Raw genomic sequence first — 17,064 nt, 5'->3', positions numbered from 1 at the left:
AGACGTACATCACTATTCACATTACATGTAAAACCGCATGACCGTATACACAGCGCGATTGTTGTCTTCAGGAGTAGGAATGCAGCAGAGCAGTCCATCATTACATAGCTCCAGACGAGCCAAAATATTCAATCAGAATAAGTAAATACTTCTTTATTCAATCATAATATAAATAAAAGGCAATCATTTTATAACTCATATAACAGGTTAATTGATGGGGAAAAAAGAGTGGGGACTCGGGTAATCAAAATAAGGGAATTGGTACATAATTTTAGGGGTAGGGTAAGGTAGGCCTATAAAGTGCCAGTGCAGAAACAGATTTTATATATAACTACAACAGATCCTGGTATAGTACACTGTTGCTCCATGGATAATAGTCCACCAATCATTATAAGCTATATACCAGAGAATCCTGCATAATGCCATATTAGGCGAGTCTCAGCCTGAATAGCATACAGATTCTATCTCCAAAGGCAACTCTTACCCATATTCACCCTTTTACAATACCACAGCAACAGCCCCAACGCGCGTTTCACGCCTACCAGGATCTGTTGTAGTTCTATAAAAAAATCTGTCCCTGCACTGGCACTTTTTATAGGCCTACTCCCCCACCCCTTCAATTATGTACTGATTCCTTATTTTGATTACCGGAGTCCCCCCTCTTTTTTTTCCATCAATTAACTTGTCTGTTCTATGAATGATATGATTGCCTTTTATTTATATTCTAAATAAAGAAGTATTTACTTATATTGATTGACTATTTTGGCTCCGTGCTTTTTGGTGTGTTAGACGTATATTCCTTGGAGTTCTAGTCGTTCTACCACCATGTGTCTATGTGGCAGATAGGTCATTTAGTGATGTAGACATTATGTTGTCTATTCTAATGATATTGTTTCTACAGCTCCAGATGAGCAGCATGAATTTTTGGGGACACTCATTGGCTGAACTTTTTGGTTGGATTAATGAGCGAGTCAGGAGTCTTTCTTACATTCTGTTCGTTTTGTTAAGCCAGGAACAAACTGAACTATTTCCAGGCCTTCCGATAATGGGGTTGGAAACAAAAATATGCTCGGTCCTCCGTTTATTTTCATGTTCATATTAGTGGAAACTGGCATCGCTTCATTCATGTTCAAGGAATTCCTCAAAGTCCTGAAGAGATGTACTGTGCAGCTGGCACACTTAGGCCAGGGTAACAGCAGTTCATCCGTATCTCGTTGAGAACCTGGACGACTATAGAGAGGAACTATCGCATTACTAGAACAGCAATAAATGCATTTAGAGCGGTGTGAGTGACATACTGCCACAGGGTAAGAATTTTTATTGATCAATTGTGGCTGCGATAATAAAGTGTTTTTTCCTAGATTGCTTTCAAAACTTGCACAGTAAAGGGCTTTTGCTATACAGGTGTAAACCTTAGCTTTCACTCAGTCTTGGGGAAACCACTTTATTCCAAATGGTTAAGAACAGTATCCCGAAGCCACGGCACTGATTCTTTCTAAAATATCTTGCAAAGCCATAGTTAAATGATTGTGGCTGCTTGGAGTTAATTGAAAACCAAAGGTTAATTTTAAAATACCCCTCTAAGCAAAGAATCATCCTTGCCATGCCGCTTAACTGAGTTGAAATTGCAACACCAAGAAGTCACTGAATTATGAAAATCACAGGATGGATAGATATGTTAATGATCTGCAAATGATGAAAATATGGGAACTTTTTCAATACTTTAGTTATTCGGGCTCTAGTATGAGCGCTTCACTCTAAAAAAAAAAAAAATAAAAAAAAAATATCTATTTTTTTTTTTTTTTTATTAACGGGAGGAGCAGCCATGACCGAGGTGCACATCCTCTGCACCCCACCATGCTACAGGAAAATGGGGGTCTTGGCTGGTTGTGTACTGCTGTTATCTTGGCGATACGCCTCCTGCAGACAGCAAACTGAAGCTTGAGGTGGTAGGCCAGCACCATATGAGGGAGACCAGAGTCTTGATAAGAAGTATATATATCAGATAGCAGGCACAAAACTTTACGATTACTTCCTCTGCACAATCCGGAGGCAGGAACTTCACGGTTATACGTGGCGGTACATTGCTTCCATTACATGTTGCATAAGTCTAGAAAACCATTATGGGGATCTCTGTTTTTCTTTATTTATTTTTTTTTTCCCTGATAAGGACCGTATGGGTCGAGGTGTTTAGCCAGCCCCTCACAGTTAAACTAAACTAGTTGATTCGTGAGGCCCTCACTGGCTAGGACTACTCTCAAAGTCCATTGAATGAGTGCCATATGCTCCTTACTGGGTCATTGCATCTCCAGCTCTCTAGTGTCCTAGTCTGACCATCTTCTCTGGTCCTGAGGTCTGGCTACACTCTAACTTCTTATCTAATACTAGATGGTGGCCCAATTCTAACATTTGCTTTAAACCCTCTTGCCTGAGATAAATCCTTCTACCACTTAGTCCTTTTTTCCTTCAGAGCATGTGTAGCACCCCGAGGGCTCGGCTGCTACAGGGGTATTGCACCTCAAACCAGAGGTGTGATATTCCACTCCCGGGTAAGGATGGAGTGTGGACCAGGACTCGTTTAGCTGCATGCACCACACACACCCCATTTCCAAGGGACAGCTCAACGGTGCTCCCACTAGACAGAAGTGCAAATGTAATGCAGGTGCCGGAATGCAACGCACAGAGACACAAGGCGAGAACAGTCAGAAATGTTTGTAAACAGTTTTATACAACAGGTATACTGAAACAAGGGATTAGCAACAAGGGTAATGAACAGTGGTTTGAAATATCAGAAAAATACGAAATTTCTCAAAATAAGGCGCAGTCTCTTAAAGTAAGGCGCAGTCTCTTAAAGTAAGGCGCAGTCTCTTAAAGTAAGGTGATGCCCTCAAGCATGAGAAGCACCACACAAGTTCTTTAACCGTGAATTTGGCCCTAGCGGGGGTCACCGGTTATTCCCGCTAGGCCGTGAGTCTCTTTCTGGATGAATTCAATTAAATCACGTTGTGCTACTTTAGCCCCAACCGTCCCCCTCCCAACCTGAGTACTTAAACCCAATTGTCCCCGGTACCGTGGGTGAGCAGTGGAAGTGACGGCCCTGCTCACGTATGCAGCTCCTCTCTGCTTGGCTGTTGGGGGCAGTCTCTCGAGCCTTGGATAGGGGGGTCCAGGCCTCGTCTGTCGGCGACCGACGTCGGGTTCCGCGAACTCACTCAGCACAGCGATCAGGTTCCTAGTATCCTCAGCAGGCACAGCACTCGAGTCACAACTGTGAGGGATCCGGAGCTCTTTTACCGGTGCCCGGCTGGAGCACCTCTCAGGCCTCTGGATTTGGCCTGTCACACGGGGTTTCTCAGGACGCAGGGAGCACGTCTGCTGCTTGGCGCCAAAGACCCCTCAGGTTTGGCGCGCTGGCCTCTCATCTCCCTGAACTCCTTCCTGGAAGTCACCTGATCGGGTCCAGCCTCTGAATCTCCCCTGCCTGCAAATTCCTTTGTGTATTTTGGTTCCGCTTGACTGTCTCTGGCCAGTAGATGGCAGTCTCGCTCCATCCTTGAAACGTCATGTTGAAGTTCTGTTACAAGCTTTTTAGCTCGTTCTACACAGGCACGACAGCATCTGTCCCTGGCTGGAGTGGGGAGGGGGTGGAATACCCAGTGGTGTAGGAGCAGATAGGGGTGGGTCTCTGGGCATAGATAGGAGCCCATTGGTTGCTAGTCACCTTGGCTCGGGTGTCAGAAGGAGGTATATAAGGTGGGCACCATCTTAGAACAGTGTTGAGTCAGAGGGGAAGACAGGAAGCAGAGCCTCTGCATGGGCTCTGCTCCGCAGGCAGGCCTGGTCAGGAGGCTGGAGCCTGAGAGAGAGAGAAAGGAGAAGGAACAGAAAGGACAGTAAGAAAGGAAGCGAGGAACAGAAACACAGAGAGAGGCCCAGAGACACGAGGACAGAAGGAACCCTAAGAACCAACGAGATAACGGGTGAAGGGTTGGCAGAGCAGGGTACCGGAACCCAAATTGGTGGAGGCGACTAATCCTCAGCCAAAACCGGAGGTTGTGACCACATCTTGGTGCGACCCCTCACTACATCCACCAGGAAAGCATACCGCATAGGGTCAGGGAAACCAGAGAGAGGTTTCGCCGACAGAAGGCCCGAGGAAGCTGGACAAAGGTGGGTCACTGGTGGGGACAGCCAGAGAAGGGAAGAGAAGGGAGCCCTGTGCCACGCTCTGGAATTGCCTAGGAGTTGGTCGAGCCCCTTGCCTGGTGAACGTTTCACGGCTCAGGCGGTCCCTCATGTGCACAAGTGACCTGGATGAGAACTGTGAGTAAAGCATTGGAAACTGCAACCACACGTCTGTGTTTCATCGCCGCACCATTAGTACTGGGACGCTCACACCATCACTACCATCATCTACTCTAGCTGCCCTGAGGCAATACTTCTCCCGTGGGGAGTTATCCCATTTTTGGCTGCGCATATAACATCAGCCTCAGCGGTCTGCAGCGCAGCGGCGGTCCCCACTGACCGCAATCCACGGGTGGCGTAGTCGGACAATTACAATACAAATAGACTGCCACTGGTTTGACCACCCTGGGCACGGACCGGGTCACCGCCACACTGAGACTACAACCCCCAGCGATCCGGCTCCGGGTATCCCCTGCACAGCACGGGCCCAGGGGGCGCGTCACATGCCATCTGGTTATGGCCTCTCTTCTTCGTACACAAGTACCTATTTTAATCCTGGTCTGCGAGCAATAGGACAGTAGGTCCTTATTCTTTGAATACAGTGGGTACAGAAAGTATTCAGACCCCTTTTAAATTTTTCACTGTTTCATTACAGCCATTTGGTAAATTCTAAAGTTTATTTATTTTTTTCTCATTAAAGTACTCTGCACCCCATCTTGACTGAAAAAAAACAGAAATGTAGAAATTTTTGCAAATTTATTAAAAAAGAAAAACTGAAATATCACATGCTCATAAGTATTCAGACCCTTTGCTTAGTATAGAGTACAGACACCATTTTGAGCTAGTACAGCCATGAGTCTTCTTTGGAATGATGCAACAAGTTTTTCACACCTGGATTTGGGGATCGTCTGCCATTCTTCCTTGCAGATCCTCTCCAGTTCCGTCAGGTTGGATGGTGAACTTTGGTGGACAGCCATTTTCAGGTCTCTCCCGAGATGCTCAATTGGGTTTAGGTCAGGGCTCTGGCTGGGCCAGTCAAGAATGGTCCCAGAGTTGTTCTGAAGCAACTCCTTTTTTATTTTAGCTGTGTGCTTAGGGTCATTGTCTTGTTGGAAGGTGAACCTTCGGCCAAGTCTGAGGTCCAGAGCACTCTGGAAGAGGTTTTCATCCAGGATATCTCTGTACTTGGCCGCATTCATGTTTCCTTCAATTGCAACCAGTCGTCCTGTCCCTGCAGCTGAAAAACACCCCCATAGCATGATTCTGCCACCACCATGTTTCACTGTTGGGATTGTATTGGGCAGGTGATGAGCAGTGCCTGGTTTTCTCCACACATATCGCTTAGAATTATAACCATAAAGTTCTATCTTCGTCTCATCAGACCAGATAATCTTATTTCTCATAGTCTGGGAGTCCTTCATGTGTTTCTGAGCAAACTTTATGTGGGCTTTCATATGTCTTGCACTGAGGAGAGGCTTCTGTCAGGCCATGCATTATGAAACCATAAAATCTTGAAGGAAAGGATATCTACAGCTTTTCCACTCCTTTAGCCAGTAAAGGTATCACTCTGAGTATACTTTTGTCATTTTTGGACATAAAAGTATTTACACCATTCCTTTACATACACACACCTGCATGCCTTCGCTGCTATTTACTGAGGTCATTAATGGTCATCTGAGGACTGTCCTGCCAAGCTGAATGCACTTGGGCAAATTTATCAAGATCCACTGCTGGCAGCTCCTGTGCAATTGCGGACCATTAACGTCCCAGATGTGACAAATGGGAGACAAGTCCAGAGACGCTTCACTTGCAGTAAAGTATGGATCACTGCGTACTATTCTTCGAATCTGACGAGTGCATGTGGGCAATGCATTGAAGCCTTCACAAGGGAACATTTCATCGGTGGTCTGTGTAGAATTATGTAGGCAACCTAACCTATGTTAGCCGGACCCCTCTAGTTTCACCTAGCTCGACATTACATTGATTTGGTGGTAGACTTAGTGGTGCGTTAACTTCTCTAAAAATGTTCCTCTAGTCTAGTCGCTTTTCAACACTGCACCAGGCCAATGTTGATGGTTTTACTTTGAGCAGCCAGCGTGGCCTAAACATGCTCCCATGGATGCGGAGTCTCCAGACTTGTCTCCCTTTGAGCACATCTGGGATGTCATTCGTCGGTGATTAGGCAGGAGCTGCCAGCAGCGGATCTTGATGATTTTCCCAAGTGCTTTCAGTGGCAGAACCGCCCTCTGACGACCATTAATAACCTCACTGATAGCAGCCGAGGATGCAAGTGCCGGGATTTCTGTTCATAGCTCGTACTCCAGACAGAAACATTTCAAAACCTCTGGCTTTATTCATAATTTTTTTTTTATCATTAAGGAGTATGTGTATTACAATATATACTTTTTTATCAATTTGCACATTTTAAAGAGAGCAAATGTTCTTCTATTTTTATGAAAAAAAAGTCCACTTGACCCACCACGTACGCAAAATTGGTAGAAAGTGTCGGGTAATTTAGGACTGAAACACTTTGGCCATTAAGGGGTCAAAGGAAGGTAGCCATAGGAATGAGGTAAAGCTCAGTGAATGGCATATAGTACAACCCTTGTGTTATAGAACTCTACACCAGAACGCTGACCGAACATGGTGACTTTCCTCCACGTGATTTCACACTGAACTATGAATCAAGAAATATCAAGATGTTCATCTAAAACTCGGTGCAGTACACCCTGCAGCACTTTCTGTACTTGTCAGTGAAATATCTTGTGGTCCCTAAAATAACCCAGTGATAAAAAGAAATCTTTGTTGGTTAGGTATGTCCACTCTTTTTACAACAGCAGCCATGTAGTTTTCTTGGAGGACTAGGGTTATGGTTTCAAAGCTGAACGAAGCAATTCCTACACTGCACACAAAAAAAAAGTCCAAACCTTATGGGCATCTGACACCAGATTTCTCATTTTAAAACCATTGTGATCAATATAGCTGTCACCACCTTCTATAAAGGTCTCATTTTACCTACCGGAAGGTTTTTGAAGGATTTTAACAAACATGGCTGCGGGATGTTGGGTGCTAAAGGGTAGACCTTTTATAGCATTTTACCTTGAGATTAGCTTCATGGAGGGTATGGTGTTGTATTGCTAGGACCTTTCTGACATCTGCTTGTCACTGAATAAAGTAGGACCATTAATACAACAGTGTTGTGCCACTTCCTCCCCTGTTGGCCCATTTGTACACAAGTTCATTAGAGAGGATGGGTACTGATGGTGGTGGTCTCAGAATTATGGAAAATTGCTAGGCTCATTGTGGCCCCCACAGTTCTCTATAAAGTTGGATTGGTGATAGTGATATGCCATATAGTCCTGTTTGGCCCCTTTCACATTCGAAACGTTTGGCACTGATGTTGGGTACTATAGAGGTTTTTTCCAGGTACTCGTTAGGGGCATATTGTGAGGCCAATTGTGACATCCACAAATTGCTAGAATAAGGTGGTTCATTTGTTTACCCATTGATCTATGTGGCCCTGAGAACATTACAACTGGGAGACACATAAATGATGTCTTTAGAAGAATGACATATTGCCAAGACCATCGTGGCCACCATCATTCTCTAGAACACAATAGCTTCGCCAATTGGAAAATGCCTCTTCATATCGTTGGCTCAAAGACCACTAGAGATTTGTCACTAGCATTAGGTGTCAAAGGGGTTGTCTCTGGCTAGACACCTATAGCATATTGCTAGGACTGAAATGAAGTGACTATCTGGCATCAGACAATGCCATGCTTTGTCTGAAGGAAGGCACATGATTGGCCTTTGATTCTGTGTCTACAATGTCTGTCCTGAGATGCCTGTTATGGACCGGGCTCTATGCAATCGAACATTTGAGCAAGGTCACACAAGGGCCACCACCAATCTCCAAACTGCTGACACTGTGTGAAAACTCAGTACTTTATATATTTTCATGGTTTTTACTGCTCGAGAAGAACAAAGAGATCTAAAACCCTACCCAGCACTATGTAGTCATAGAACATGTTTTCCAACTGTTCACCAAAGCTGATAGTCTGGCACATAAATGTTTCTTGCTCCAAGGTCCAATAATGGTAGCACCATGCATGGTGATCTTTGACTGATGCTCAATCCCTAAAAATACATTTAAGCAGTTCTTGAGCTGACATGACTTTCATAGTTTTTAATATAAATTTAGACCACAGCAGGACACTTGCCCAAATAGTTTCTTTGATTCTTGCAGACCCCTAAAGGAACCTGTCTGAATTCTGTCAAATTGGCCATAGACATCGGATATCGTCACATTGACGGTGCCTTTGTGTATTACAATGAACACGAGGTCGGAGAGGCTATCAGAGCAAAAGTAGCCGAAGGAAAGGTGAAGAGAGAAGACATCTTCTACTGTGGAAAGGTATGTGGGCCAACTCTTACATAACTGTACATCGATGTCCTTCTAACCCATTGATTGGACATCATCGATGAATCTGTAAAAGTTAAATTCCCAGTAGTTAAGTTTTTAAAGTGAAATCCATATTTTGTCCAATAGTCTATTTAGTCTTGGCCAAGATAGCTTGTTTCGAAGAAAGGAAAATTTTCAGTAAATGGATGAGTAATCAAACTCTCCTGGCAGATGCTCTCGTTTTGTCTTTTTTGGGGAGTTTTTTTTAGAAGGTCTTCTGCTAAAGAGTGACTGACTGCCATGACCACTCTCTCAAGGCAAGAGAGGCCCCATCATTGGTTTTCTGGTTGGAAGGACTCCATGTCCTAGAAGGCCATTTCAGGATCTCCTTTAATTTCCAGGAATTATATGACCCGCTAGATAATTAATTTTTGGCTCGGCCTCATGGCCTTTGTCCATAGACACAAATGATTTTCTTCTAAAACTTTTGAGTTTTCCAAATTCTTTTCTTCACCCGGAGTGAGAAGGGCTGTATGTATGTTCTCTATTTCATTCTGTAAAATAGAATCCTCTTATATATATTTTTTTTTCTTTAAAAATATCATATATTAATGTTTTAGCTTTGGAATACCTGTCATCCTCCAGAACTTGTCCGACCAACTTTGGAGAAAACACTAAAGACGTTAGGTTTGGAATATGTGGATTTATATATAGTCGAGCTGCCGATGGCTTTCAAGGTAAACATCTAACACTATCTGTAGTTTTATTCTGTTTTTTTTTTTTTTTTTTTTTCTTTAAAGGATTATGCTAACCATACACACTTATGGCATTTAGTTTTTTTTTTCTCCCATTTGTTTGCTAAATGCAATTTTAAGAAACGGTCTCAATCTTCAGTTGCCCACTCTTACTGTCTAATTAAAAATAGCTAACAAATCTGGTGTCTACCTCCCGTTTTCTTCTTTTTTTTTTTTTTTTTTTTTAATATGCAGCCTGGTGACTCGTTTTATCCAAAAGATGAAAATGGAAAGTACTTGTATCACAAGACGGATCTGTGTGCTACTTGGGAGGTAAGGAAACATACTGTGGTATCCTGCAGGAGCTTGCACGAGAGGGTGAGCAGCCTGTGGACACACAGGAGCGTGCAAGTATTCGCATATCATTCAGGATATTAGTGCATTTAAGGACCATAATAGAGATGGGCTTTTCTGTTGCTGTTTTTATCTAGAATGTAACTGTAGATTATCGTATTTTTTTTGCACAGGCTTTAGAAGAGTGTAAAGATGCCGGGCTGGTAAAATCCTTGGGGGTCTCCAACTTTAACCGTAGACAGCTAGAACTGATTCTCAATAAACCGGGCTTGAAGCACAAGCCAACGTCCAACCAGGTGAGATTCACAACATTTCAGAGTAGGTGAAAGCCCCTATATAAATTAGAGAAAAGTCAGACTAACCTGACTATCTTCTGACCTTCTAATATATATTGGGGCTTCCTGATTCTTGACCGTGTACGGCCAACCCGGGTTCCACCCTTTAAAATCACCCCTCCCATCTTCCAGCACTCACCTTTTCCCACCAAATAAAAAACACTACACCTGTAACTCTTTGGATAAATTTGGCCACAGCGGCCATTTTATTAACAAACCACATTAAATATTTAACAATGTTATAAAAATAAATAAGAAGGGAGGGTTCTTGGAGTTAAAAATAGATCTGGCATAAATTAAACCAAAACTCGAACCCCCATGTTACCCTCAGCCGTCCATCACCAGCTCAAGGGCACCAAAAGCTCCCAGGGTAAAACCCCGTCCAGAGCCCAAAAACCAAATGCCAGATCCCGCTCCAATTAACCAACTGCCTGTAATTTTACCAAATACTTCCCACCGACACTTCTGTGCCAACTCCAAGAACCCCACACCCCCGCTACAAACGAACAGCCCTGACCACCTCAGGCTCGTACACCTCAGGCCCAACACCGCCAACGCCCTCTCAATCCCCTCCTGTATAGTCAATGCCCACAAATCAATCCCAATGTCATTCAAATGCACACCATCCTTTGCCCAAAAATTTCCAACCCCCCCCTCCAGTTCAAAATGTCGAACGCTCACTCCCCCGTTCCTGGACACAAAAGCTGATATGGCTCTATTTAACTTCACTCGCCACCTAATAATCCCCTTCGATGATCTGGCCTCCCTCCATTTTTTCCTTGGCACAATATCAGACCAAACCGTCAACACCTCAGGAAAGGATGTCCACAACCTTAAAAAATCAAATCGAATGTCCCTAATCAATTTGCTAACTGGGCGAGCCCCCAAATCATTCCCACCCGCATGTACCACCAAAACATCCGGCGTATGGTCCAAACGGGCTGCCTTTTGAAATTCAGGAAGCACTCTTCGCCATACCATCCCTCTAAAGCCCAGCCACCGAACCACTAATTGCCCTCTGCAAAAACCCATTTGCCTACAGTCTGGCCTCACGTCCACCCGCAGCGCCCCCCAGTGGACGAAAGAGTGTCCTAGAATCCATGCTAAGAACGGAACGCCACCTGCAACAAACAACCATAAGGTATTCAACACTTATCAAGATAAAACAAATCCAACCCCCCCCCCTACCTAATGCCGTACATAAGACAGAAGACAGATAAAATGTATCGGGAGGTGGAGTTCTGATCGTTATCACGTCCTTGCTTAAACCCAAACCATTCGCTTGTGACGCCGCGCCAATTCTGAAAGAGTGTGAGCCGTACACCTCCGGGCAAAGGCCCAACTCCCGAACTCCTTTTTTAAATACGGCTATGAATTGAAAACGTGACAAAAACTCCCCATTTTCATGGTACAATAAGGGACCTACTCGCCCAAGCCAAACCTGCCAGTACGCCGTTAAACATTTCCTTGGGCTCATGAAAGATCCATTGACCTCACCCAATACTACCCGCTTGCCTCTGCCCAATTGATCTGTCTTCCCACGCTTAATCCAAAATTCAATGCCCCTATCCCAACAGCTCACATCCTCTGGAAACAAACCCCCCCAATCCTATTCCTGCTCGGTGCCACCAATTCGCCTAATCTCAGCGCACCAAAAAACGGCAATGAAAAAGCCAACCTAAACAGTGTAGCTTCAAAAACTGAACAACAAATCTTATCCAAAACTAAACCCAACCGTTCCAAGATGCTAAAAGACACCGGTCTTCTTTTATCTAACACGTTACCTCCTCTCCTAAAGCCCCTAAGTGCTTGCTTCACCAAAAAGGACTTCGTAACATCTTTTTTCCCTGCAATTTGAAACCAAATGCAAGTCCTGCAACGAATTTACCAACTTTTGAAACAGACCACGCAATCTTCGCTGCCCTTCCCACAAGACACAACACCACCATCTCTCGATCGCCGTCATTCTCCACCAAACCCCACTGCAGTATCCAACTTTACCATACTCTCCACGATGCCTCGTATGATGACCAGGTCTGCCTTGTAATGGACTCCCGTATCAACCGTCCCGCTCCTCCATAACCAGCTGCCACAGATGCGAACGGCATTCCTGTCCCACGTCCTCTGCCTCTGGTGCTAGCGCCCGGAAACTATCCCGATGGAACTTTTTACACCTGGAACATGGACTGCCGTAATCCAAGCGTTCAAATTAAGACAACATAGAACCAATTCCCTCAGCAGCCTAATCACCGAAGGAGACGAGGCCGACAAGCTGTTGATTACAGACACCACTCCAATGTATTTGCAAAGAAACCGTATTCTTCTGTTCGCAAAACATCCCCCCCAAATTGAAACCGCAACAACAATAGGAAACCATTCCAAAAACGCCAGGTTCCTAGTAAGACCCCTCTCCTCCCACACACTCGGCCAAACTTCCAACACTCCAACGCCCCTTAACCAGCACCTCCCGCAGCATCTTTAAAAATGTCACAATCAAAACTGCTCAAAAACTCATGCTGAATTAACGACCCGCCGTTATAATTTTCCAAAGACAACTTCCAAACCTTCAAATCCTCCTTGTGGTCCTTATTTAAGCGAATAAAATGATGCGGCGCACGCACACCCACTGTCGCCCTGGACAACCTACGACAAAATATCCTACCCATTGGCATAATCCTGCATGCAAAATTCAAGCGACCTAACAGTGATTGTAACTCCTTCAGCGTCACCTTATGCAACCTCTTGACTCTATCCACTTCTTTCTTGAGCAAACTCAATTTATCATCAGGTAACCGACACTCCATCCTCTCTGTATCAATTAATATGCCAAAAAAATTAAAATGGTGCAAGGTCCTTCCGTTTTTTCTTCTGCCAATGATACGCCAAAATGCTCTGCAACCCACACCATAGTACCTAACAAATTCCTGCACAACCACGATTGCGGAGAACCTATAAACAAAAAGTCATCCAAATAATGAATGACCGACTGAACTGATGCCAAGTCCCTCACCACCCATTCCGAAAAGGTACTAAACGTTTCAAACAAGGAACACAAAATTGCGCAACCCATTGGCAAACACCTATCCACATAGTATTTCCCTTTCCAAAAACAACCTAACAACGGGATGCTATCTGAGTGAACTGGCAGCAACCTAAAAGCCGACTCGATATCAGTCTTAGCTAGCAACGATCCTGGCCCATATCTCCGTAATCATTGCACCACCGCATCAAATGATGTATACTCAACCGAACACAATTCCTGCGCAATGCCATCATTCACCGAAAGCCCCTTTGGGTACGACAAATGCTGAATCAAACAAACTTATTCCGCTCTTTCTTGGGCACAACCCCCAACAGTGAAATAATAACCTCGCTGCTAGGTAATTCTTGAAACGGTCCAGCCATCCTGCCCAATTCAACCTCTTTAGCCAACTTCACACTAACCACTTCCGGATGAAGGAAAGCCGACATCAAATTCTTAACAGAAAAGGGGACCTCTTGACCAGCAGGAGGAATTCTAAAACCCTCCAAAAAAAACATCTGAAATGACCTTAGCCTTCAGCTGATCCAGATACCTACTTAGAAAGGGTTCCATCGCGTGAAGCCTCACCGGAGTCACCCCTTTGGCCGGTACCCACTGGCAACTTTCCCCTACCCTTCTTAAAGCATTTAGCTGCTCCGTGTGAGCTTCCGTTACAATGGGAGCACACATGTTTAAATTTACAGGAGTTCCCGTACTTACATTGGCCATCATTAAATTGCCAACAAGTTCCCTTTTCCTTCTTATAGCTTTGTGCCCCTTCACTACTTCCCCAGTGTCCTGCTGATTGGTTCCCACTACTGCTGCTCCCGTGAAAGGACTGCCCATACCTCACCGGAGCCATAACCTACAGCCACAGCCCTATGTCCTTCTGATCCCATCTAATCTGCGGGAGGACTGCCCTCCTCTGCCGAAATTGCTCGTCGTATCGTAACCATGTCTAACCCCCATAAGTACCATGATCCTCCCCGATAGCATCTAGGTAACAAAATAAACCCGAGCAATTATCCGGAGCTTTTTCCCCGATGATGCTAGCCATTATTGCAAAAGCTTGCAACCAATTAACAAACGTCTGAGGAATCAACTTCCACCTGCGCTTCTCATCCTCCTCTTTTCTACTGTCGTCCTTTTTTTCCCTTGTCCAAATTAAACTTTTCCATAGGAAGAAGGGAAAAAACTTCAACATATTCATCCCGCCAGATTTTTTCTTTAACCTCTTTCTTCAAGTGTGCTCCCAACAGTCCCTCAAAGCACACGTATACCTCCACTTTTGCCCCATCATCCAGTTTTACAGCATCTGCTGTACCCTTTTCTGACTGCACGGAAACCGATACTCCTGAAGGTACCCCCTCAACACACACCGCCGACCTTGCCAAGTCACTCCCCACCTGCGACACTACAGGTTGACTAGGTAACCAAGCCCCCACCGGAGATAACCCTGCCTCGTTGACTCAACCACCATCCATTCTTGCCAGAAATTGCGACATGCTAGCCAAAATATCCCTGAGCCCTACGACATCCGACCTACGCCACCCCCTAACGTTTTCCCCGCTGGGCCCTGCCAACTGTCTATCCCCTGCTCCCTCCAATAATGACCCTGCGGGCGACAAACCAGACATAGACACATACTCCCCGAGCTGCGCAGGTGCTGTCTCTCCGCCAGCCGTACGTCCCGAATCCCATTGACTCCTGGAGACGCCCCGATCCTCTCCGTATTCCGATCTTCCAAAATCTTGCTGCTGCTCAAGGCCCGCGCCCCCGGCCTCCTCGTCACCAGGGGGGACCTGAGCACATGCTGATGCATCCGCCGCTCGTCCTCTGCCCGTCACTGCGCCGGTCCTTCCTGCCGTCCATGGCCCTGCCCGATCTCTGGACCCGGACTCACCAGCCCGGTCCGTACTGAAACGTGGGTGTCTGCCAGGCAACTCCATGCTGCTGCCCGCCGCTCTGTTGTCCTGAGTATGGTGACTAGGGCCAAGCAGCAGGTCTTCAAACTGCTGCTGCCTGCCCGTAAAAGTGCTGAGCTGTCCTCCCCTGCTGGATGTTCTAGCAGGTACCCCGACTGGAACGTCGCCAGGTGTGCCTGCCGTGCTGCTGCTCCTGCTGGCCCCATTTCTGTGTGCTGCCCGCCGCCGGGCAATGCTGCCGGTGATATTTGCGGAGGACGGCATTGATGGTGCACATGGCACTTCCTGTCCGGCCCGGTCATGTGACCCAGGCACAGGAAGTGATGCGGGCCGAACATCCGGTGAAGCCCCGCCCCCAGACTGGTGACGCGGCTGAAGTGCGGGCCCTGCTTCCGGCACGGCCCGGGCTCTGGTACTGCGGCGCACCGCCGGAGCAGGCCGCACTTCCGGTGGGGCCCTCGCTTCAGTCGCGGACTGCGACCCTCCGACAACAGCGCCCGCAGGCCGGCTGGGCGGATTCCTGCCGTGGTGGCGGGGATTCCGCCGCCATGCTCACCTGACTCGGGGTCCTCTGAGGGGCTCCGCAGCCTGCACCTGCTGCACGCGGACATCTGGGGTGAGAGCCTCTTGGGGGGCCGCGTTCTCCTCGCTCTCCTTCCTGCACCCTCTGACGGTTGTTCTTCTGCAGAGACACTGCCCAGCAACTCTGCCAGCTGCGATCCAGCCTGGATCGAGCTGCGTCCTGCAGCCTGTTAATCAAGGAGTCAACGGTGTCCATTACGCCCGGTCAGCGTCAACAATTAATGGTTGAGTGTTTGTTTGTTTTTGTTTTTTTTTCTTTTTTTTACAATTTTCTAGTGTATTTTTCCTCTGTACCGTATATTCCGGCGTATAAGACGACCTGGTGTATAAGACGACCCCCCTACTTTCCTGTTAAAATATAGAGTTTAGGATATATTCACCGTATAAGACTACCCCTTTTCCAACGCATACCAAACACCGGTAAAAATTAAAAAAAAAACAGATTTGAATTTAACATGGTCCTTTTTTAATTTAAATTCTTATGACATGCAGGTATATAGCAGGAAAACTGTCACTCATAAACATATTAAAATAGGGGGGACCCCACGTCATTTTTTGGGGGGGTCCCCCATTCTAATAGCTAGTAAAGGCTAGGTATTCAGCTGGGGGCTGATATTAGTAGCCTGGGAAGCTCCGTGGGTATTACCCCCTTCCCAGACTTCAAACATCTGCCCCAGCCGTCTGCTTAACCTCCGCTAGAGACTATAATGATGGTGGATCCCACGCCAATTTTCTTTTTAAAAAATCCTTTATTTTAACACTAAATGACAATTGAGGGGTTAATAAAGATGCAGTCCCTAAATTATTATTAATTTTGTAATTAATTTTTCCCAAAAATGTTGACGTGGGCTTCGCCATATTTTTGTGTCCAGCCAGGTACAGCAGGCAGGAACGGGCTGCCCCCAACCACCAGCTGCCTATTTGTACCTGGCCGGACACAACAATATAGGGAAGCCCTTTTTTTTTTAATTATTTCATGAAATAATTAAAAAAAAAAGACGTGGGGCTTCGCCCTATTTTTGTGTCCAGCCAGGTACAACTAGGCAGCTGGGGGCTGGAATCCGCAGCGCAGGGAGACCCAAGCTTTCTGGGCCCCCCCCCGCTGCAAATTGCAGTCCGCAGCCACCCCGGAAAATGGCGCGTTCATAGAAGCGCCATCTTCTGGCGCTGTACCCAACTCATCCAGGGCCCTGGTGCGGTGGCTCACTGGGTAATAAAGGGGTTAGGGCCAGCTTGGCATTATCAGCTGGCCCTAAGCCCGAAATTCATGGGGTCACGCCAATATTAGACATGACCACCATGAATTTCTAGTAAAGTAATTAAAAAAAACACAACACCCAGAATAAAGTCCTTTAATTGAAATAAAGACACAATTTTTTAATGTTCTAAATTAAACCATACTTACCGTCACGCCCATTCCAGCTGAAGCCAACGATCTCCTGCAATAAAAGTAAAATAATAAAGCAACCTCATCCTTACCTCTCCATGGTTCCCAGGACCGGTCCAGCTCTGCTACATTCACATG

General features: G+C 45.9%; 1 protein-coding gene across 1 annotated transcript in view; it reads left to right on the top strand.

Moving 5' to 3' along the window:
* LOC141164740 (aldo-keto reductase family 1 member D1-like) overlaps window positions 1–17,064 on the top strand; it is a 57,125-nt gene that overhangs the window by 35,269 nt on the left and 4,792 nt on the right. The window contains exons 2-5 of the mRNA XM_073650252.1: window positions 8,432–8,599; window positions 9,208–9,324; window positions 9,577–9,654; window positions 9,849–9,971. Of these exons, the coding sequence (XP_073506353.1) occupies window positions 8,432–8,599; window positions 9,208–9,324; window positions 9,577–9,654; window positions 9,849–9,971 (486 nt within the window). The remainder of the gene's footprint in view (window positions 1–8,431; window positions 8,600–9,207; window positions 9,325–9,576; window positions 9,655–9,848; window positions 9,972–17,064) is intronic.

Source organism: Phyllobates terribilis, unplaced genomic scaffold (genome assembly GCF_046119375.1).
Source record: "Phyllobates terribilis strain yellow unplaced genomic scaffold, ASM4611937v1 Scaffold_10__3_contigs__length_209671492, whole genome shotgun sequence".
NCBI lineage: Eukaryota > Metazoa > Chordata > Amphibia > Anura > Dendrobatidae > Phyllobates > Phyllobates terribilis.
This window is presented reverse-complemented; position numbering and strand designations above follow the sequence as displayed.